Genomic DNA, 7,500 nt, shown 5'->3' with positions numbered 1-7,500 from the left:
AACATTTTCATTCGTTTTCATGTTGGGGCTTCTGGGAAATGCATAAAGTTGCCTTATTTTATTTAGAGAGTGAATAAACTCGTGAAATAGAGAAGTACCGTCATGTATTCCATTGATTTCAACAATGTAACTGTATTCTGAATACCATCGATTTAAATTGTAACTGTAACGGAATACAGTTACTCGTAATTTGTATTCTAAATACGTAACGCCGGTACATGTATTCCGTTACTCCCCAACACTGCCTATGAGCAAAAGTTAGTTTCACTCTGTATGCATGCCTTTGTGTTTGACAGAGAGAGAGAGAGAGAAGACAGAGAAGATAGAGAGAGTGAGAGAGGAGAGAGAGACAGAGAGAGTGAGAGGAGAGGAACAAGGAAAAGAGAAAGTTCTTTGACCAGGTGTTTACTCATTGTACACCATCCATGATTCATCTGCCACTTTCATCTTCTGACCTGAAGGACAGCATAGTTCAGCTCTGAGCAAAGAGTCCAGCTGGACCTCCCATCCCACAGGGCCGAGAGCCTCTTAAAGACTTGAAGAGCCGTGACGAGGAGCTCTCTTTAATTTCAGCCTTTGCTTCACAAAGGCCGGTCATGCTTCGGGCGGTAGGCTAGAGAGCAACGCAATGCTACTATAAATCATCCCAAGCAAGGGCTTTATAGTTTTAAAGGCAGAACATTTAGAGACGAGGAAACACTAATTACTACTAAGAGCAGAGAGTACATGGACACATTCATGAATGACACGGGGATGGTGCTTATTGGTGCTTTTTTTGACCGTTCTTTTGATCCTGGTCACCTAGAATATTCGTAAACGTTTGTTTGCAAATATGTCAAAGTTCTGCAAATCATTTAGGCTAGATAGTGTTAGTGCTTAAGCTAAATATCACCAAAACTGTGAGAGAAAAATAAAGCTTGTTATTTAAAGTTAATCCCATACACTTCTTGTCTAACTCAGCTAATGACTCCTCACGGTTCTGTGGTCCGTTCAGAGTTTGCATTTAAAACCTCAGGTGTTCGTAGGCTGCACAGCCCTGACTCAACTCAATGGGAAACAAACATAGTGGCCATACCTGGGCCATAAGCAGTCCAGCCAATCAACACAATGTTTCAGGAGAATGGAAGGGAGGGGTGTCATTTTAATTGGCTGTTGATCTCAAACATCAACAACATTTTGCAAAAACAAAACGTGGATTGCATCTTTGTGTAGTCTTGGCAATATTGTACCGTGGCTAGACTTATCGTGTTTTTTTTTAAAAGACCTGTTTTTTTTCTTTTTGTGCATGCAAATGGTTTACAAAGTCACAAAAGCCCAAAGCACACGCCAGAGGGTGCAACTCTCTCTCAGAAACCACTTTTGTCTCGCTGTCTAAAATGCCTTGTTGGAATTCAAGCCCTTTTCCTCTGTTTTATGAGGATGCATTCTCCTAACACAATCTTTATTGCCCAATTACAATGGTACTGCCCACAGAACTGACCAATCAGAACACACTGGGCTAATCTGAAGATGGGGGCTTAAAGACCGAAGCTCTAAAAAATTTCTTTTGGATCATTGAAGCAAGTAAATCTATTCTACTAGACTCCAAAAATAAAATGATGAGCATTGAAAACCTCAAGTCCAAATGCTTATGAACCTTGGTTTTAAATGGTTTTAAATCATCATTTTTTAACCGCCGAATCCCATTGCAACATATAAAGCTATGCACATGCAGTAGGCTGTAGGCTACATCCTACACCAGTAGATGGGGTATTTCAGTCAGGATGGAGAGTGTTAGCCTGTCTGGGCCTCTCGTTCACCTACTCACCAACCCGTTCTTTGGTTTGGCGTGTCACAACTCCCAAACCCACTCCCGAATTAGACTGATTTGTAACAAAACATTAGTTCTTCAGGGGCCAATTATTGCCAATTATGCCCAGTCACAGTTATCCGTTTATTAGCTACATGGTTCGTCAAACATAGAAGCAACAACATTTGTGACAAGTGGGAGAGAAATGGAATAACCAAAGCAATGCAACTGAGCGGAAATTCAGGCTACATTTAGGCACTGATAGAAATCATAATCATTTGTTGTCGTTTAACACAGCAATGCTAAACATAGTTTGTAATCACCAATGTCTGTAGAAAAGGTCTTTACAGTCGCTGATGAATACACAGTTCAACTTTTTTTAAGGGACAATTTCCATGCAAAAGATCATTGTCACTATAATTTGTTGTTGAGGAAGAAACGTCCATGTTTTGATTTTGCAATCTCTGGGAGAAACTTCAGTGTTATTTGCACATATTTACACAGAAAACTTTTATTCATTTTTTTAATCGAATCATTTACCCTGGTCAATCAATTTGTGCTTAATCACAGCAAATATGCACATAAAGAGCATCTGCAAATCTACCAACTTCGGAAAATAACGTTTAAGTACCCGAAATTTAGCGTTATTTCAGCATTCCTGCACCCCCTTCTGTTTATGCCACAATCGATTCATCAAACTGGATTATATATGGATTATGTATGGTAACATGAATCAAAACTTTTCAACCTTTTCACTTTTCTTTTATATATACACGCCTACGCTATTACCATAATACCATACCCGAAATGTAGCGTTACTTCAGCAGCATTCCTGCACCCCCTTCCGTTTATGCCACAATAGTGTTGACGGCTGACTGAAAACTTGATTCATCGAACTGGATTATTTCCCAGGTCGAATAAGGGTGGTAACAGCACAAAACTTTGCAACCTTTTTACTTTTCTTTTATATATACACACCTACACTATTACTACACCTGGTGAAGTCTTGACCATTTGTTGTACGGTGTTTGTATAGTCTCCTGGTCCACTACCGCTACCATGGTGATATTGCTCTATGGCTCAAAACACTGTATCAAAGGGTACAGCGAACAGTGAGAACTGGCATACTGCAAGAGCCATCAAGCATTTCCACCAAGACCAATTCCACAACGGTACAGTGACACTCCGTGACTAGTAATAGCTCATTTGCTGAAATGAAGGCCGCTACCGGCAGGTTTTGAGCCAATCCATAAGCTGAAGGCCATTGTGATGTTTTAGTGCATCAAGAAGATTCTCCTCAAAAAAGTACTGATTAGCTGTTTGATGTTTGATGCTGCAGTTTACTTCTTGGCAGGTTTGAATTAGACTCAGACTGTGAAATCAGCCAATCCCATAAGCCTTTGCAATATTTTATAAGTTTGTGCACAATGGAGTGTCTGCCAAGGCGTGGGTAGACCGAGCACTGACTGTGTCCACGGGAGTATGCTGTCCTCCTTAGGCCTTACTTATACACCTTCTGATGATGACATTTACATAACATGTACCATGTTGACGCGCAAAGTATAATCAAGCAGAGAGACAGGCCAAAACTAGAAAGGTAATTGGAGAGCACAGACTAATGGTGCACCAAAGCCAGTAAATGCAAAGAAAAAGCAAACACTTCAGTTTAGGGAAAATATGTTTACCATTAACAACACATAACTAACATGGGTCTGTATAAGTGCCTGATAAACTCTGCATTAAGCATCATTGACCATTTATTAGGACTGTATTTGCCAATTTCTGAATTATTCTCATTAAATATGTAACTTATTCTTGGTATCCTTAATAACCAACTAGTTGTTCTCAGCCAAAGTACTGATATATAAAAAGTTTGTAGCTTCCTAATACACTGTGTGAATATGTTACTTATAGGGACAGAATAATTGAACAATAGGTATCCCTACTGACAAACAGTGTTCCATTACTCAATGCAATGGCACAGCATGGTCCAAGTTATGGTAATTGTACTCACCCAGGATGCTAGTGGTGACTGGGAGGCATGGCTTCTGTTCTAAAGTGGACACTTACTCAAGAGCAATGATTGCACTTCAATCAGTCATGCCTACATAGTATATCAGTACTGATCCAACATAAGTTCACTGTTCTAAAGTGAGGGGTAACTTTCCATATAATCAGACTGAAATGATTATATGTCTACAGACACATTCATCCTTAAAACTGTAAAAGTCTCATTACTCCTTTAAAACACGTTCCTTGTTTTAAAGTGAAGGCTGATAGTTTTCTAATGACGACGTAAAAAGGATGAAATCCTTGTGTGAGGTTGACATCTTTATTTAGAAAAAAAGACAATTTCTCAAAACACACAACATGCATCCAAAGTACCCTACCTCACCCCTTCAAATTAACCATTTTGTGTTTCCACAAGACAGAGACCTTTTCCTTAAGCATCCATCAGGCTCTGTCTTGTGAGACTTTAAGATATACTTGTTGGTATAGTTGGTTTGTTGGTAAGGCAAAGTTTGCAGGTAAGAATACCTATTGTACAACTATTCTGCCTATAACTGTTAGAGGTATATTCAGACAGTATATTAATTGCCTATAAACCTTTATTTTGACTCTTGCTATACATCAGTAAACTTAGGTTCAGACCAACTTGGTTATTAAGGATGTATCAAGAATAAATAACCTATTCAATGAGAATAAGAAATTGGTGAATACTGGCTTGATAAATGATTAATGGTAGTTAATTCAGACCTTATTGGGCACTAATACAGACACTTATTAGTTGTGTGTTCATGACCAACATTTGTTGCCTAAAGTAAAGTGTTACCAATATCAAATTTTATCTAGTAATGTTAATTAATGAAAAAAACGTGTTTGTTGTTTTTAATCCCGGATCCACCCTTTGATCCACACCACTCCTATATGCTTTGTTTTTAATGAAAATCGATAGAGTAGTTTTTGCTTAATCCTGCTGACAGAAAAACAGACATACAAACAAACCGAACCGAAAACATAACCTCCTTGGTTAGGTTATAAAGAATGTAACTCTTTAATTGTTTCTTTATTTGTTTTTAGAATTCCTGAATGACCAGGAAACATGTGGTGTGGATCTGCAAGTGAGCGTATCGGGCCACCTGTTTCAGAATGCTGGTTGATGTAATTACAAGTTATCTGTTCTGTTCCGACAGAAAACCAGAAGTGTTTTAACGGCATAATTATGTTTTCCTTTCACATCGTGCGGCCCCAGGGTGGACTCCTTTGAAGAATTCAGAGCCTGCAAAGTTTTTGCGTCGTGCTAAATCAGCTGACGTGAGGTGTATAAGTTTAAGGATGATATGTGCTGTCAATCTTGTATGTCTGTCAGCAAATATGACATGCGTGTGTGGAACCGATTGCATTACGTTCCAAATGAATGCATTCTCATGTTATATTCACACGTCATGACCACTCACTCTTTTCTGTCACAGGTGTACACACGCTATGGAAAATGTTACACTTTCAATGGCAACAGATCGTTGCCGAAGCGAGCCAGGCAAGGCGGCATGGGCAATGGTCTAGAGATGATGCTAGACATCGAACAGGATGAATACCTTCCCATCTGGAGGGAGACAAGTGAGCATACCTGTCTACTGTAAATATTATGTAGAGTGTATAGAACTGTGTAGAAGTGGTCTTTCAAATCCATGAGATTAACTGTATGGGGTGATAGTAAATGGTGAATGTACTATCACCATCTGAATACATCTGAATTTACTGAATTTGTCCTTAAGTACATATTCCCTACCTTTGTCGCTTATGTGAGGGCAGCCACTTAAAAAGGAATGTTTCACACTTCACTTAACCTCTCACCCCCTCTCTCTCAATTACTCTCTCTCTCTCAATTTCTCTCTCTGTCCTTCTCTCTTTCTCTCATGTCTTCTCTGATTCGTCTTTAGATGAGACGTCTCTAGAGGCAGGAATCAGGGTGCAGATCCACAGTCAGGAGGAGCCACCCTACATTCACCAGCTGGGCTTCGGAGTTTCTCCTGGCTTCCAGACGTTTGTGTCCTGCCAGGAACAGAGGGTGTGTGTGTGTGTGTGTGTGTGTGTGTGTGTGTGTGTGTATGTGTGTGTGTGTGTGTGTGTGTGTGTGTGTGTGTGTGTGTGTGTGTGTGTGTGTGTGTGTGTGTGTGTGTGTATGTGTGTGTGTGTATGTGTGTGTGTGTATGTGTGTGTGTGTGTGTGTGTGTATTTGTGTGTGTCGTTTGTCTGTAGAAACCTCTGAAGACCTCTGACCTCTGAAGACTATTGAGTCTCGAGTCATTATGTGTGGTGTGGTGACTGATCATGGGGTTTCAATATTCAACAAACACAGACTAGAAATGGGATCTCTTTACTATACTGTCAGTTTAGATGAAAGCATCTGCGTAATGGATTAATGTGAATGTGGTGCAGAAATTGTGTGTGTGTGTGTGTGTGTGAGGTATCGAGTGAGTCGGATCTTAACTGCTACAGTGCACTCAGTTGCAAGTTTATTGGGACTGATGCAGTCAAATACACCAGTCTTGCAATAAATCATAGCTTTATTAAGGTAATAATAATTTGTATTTCTTTGGACAGCTGTGATTCAAGTCCGTGTTCATTTTGGAGGCTACAGTTTGTGGTGCTGTTTAATTGTATTGCGTTGCACTGACACATGTTTCTATACTTTTTAACCACCCCATTTCAATCAGTGAGGCTAGGCCAAATAACAGAAACACCTTTGTGTTTAATCAAATGCAGTTTAACAGCACCACTAACTACATCCCCCAGGGTGCCTTTGTGTTTAATCAAATGCAGTTTAACAGCACCACTAACTACATCCCCCAGGGTGCCTTTGTGTTTACTTCCATGCAGTTTAACAGCACCATTAACTACATCCCCCAGGGTGCCTCTGTGTTTTATTCAATGCAGTTTAACAGCACCACTAACTACATCCCCCAGGGTGCCTTTGTGTTTTATTCAATGCAGTTTAACAGCACCACTAACTACATCCCCCAGAGTGCCTGTACAGCCACGTCCCCTGAATCTTACAGGTTTCCCCCCTAGTTGCTACACCCCTGAAGGCTACTGGAATTATTATCTGGCATTGGGGATGTAATCAATCGATATTATAGATATCACATATTCCGGAGCCCCTGTATAGTTGGGAACCCCACTCAACAGGTTGGTACATCCCAGGAGGCGAGTCTCCTCAACAACAGTGTACAGTATGAAGGAACAAAACATTTAGATTTACAGTGATTTACTGCCTTCAACAACATAATAATATCTATCTATAGGTGTATGACTGTTGTGCCTTTTCAAGGTAATGATCGCATTTTGGGATCATTTTAAATGCATATACACAACATTAACCCATATATTTCATGTAGAGACAGGAGATACTTTAAAAAGTGTGTCTCCACATTTACTCTGTAATAGCTTGATAACACTGTAATTGCGATCCATTATTTATACACAAGTCTAAAATGTCCTAATGAATCTTCGATCCAGACTTTACATCAGTGCTTTAGTACTGGCTCACTGATTGGTAATTAGGCTTTGAAGGGCATGCTGAACTTGGCCTTCCCCCAAACCTCACAGGAGGCTTCTCCAAAGACCTGCAGAGAAATCATCTAAATAAATTACAGAAGCATTAAGAGTAAACCAACTCTCTCACACAAACACAGAGATTTTCTCCAAGT

General features: G+C 39.9%; 1 protein-coding gene across 1 annotated transcript in view; it reads left to right on the top strand.

Moving 5' to 3' along the window:
• Positions 1-7,500, top strand: part of LOC308363250 (acid-sensing ion channel 4-A-like) — a gene marked incomplete at both ends in the record, with an annotated part of 63,918 nt that overhangs the window by 52,362 nt on the left and 4,056 nt on the right. Inside the window, 2 exons of the mRNA XM_080836051.1 lie at positions 5,263-5,407; positions 5,731-5,858. Coding sequence (XP_080692177.1) covers positions 5,263-5,407; positions 5,731-5,858 — 273 coding nt within the window. The remainder of the gene's footprint in view (positions 1-5,262; positions 5,408-5,730; positions 5,859-7,500) is intronic.

This window comes from Sprattus sprattus, assembly GCF_963457725.1.
Source record: "Sprattus sprattus genome assembly, chromosome: 3".
Classification (NCBI taxonomy): Eukaryota; Metazoa; Chordata; class Actinopteri; order Clupeiformes; family Clupeidae; genus Sprattus; species Sprattus sprattus.
Note: the sequence above shows the minus strand (reverse complement) of the source record. Positions and strands in the feature narration are given on the sequence as shown.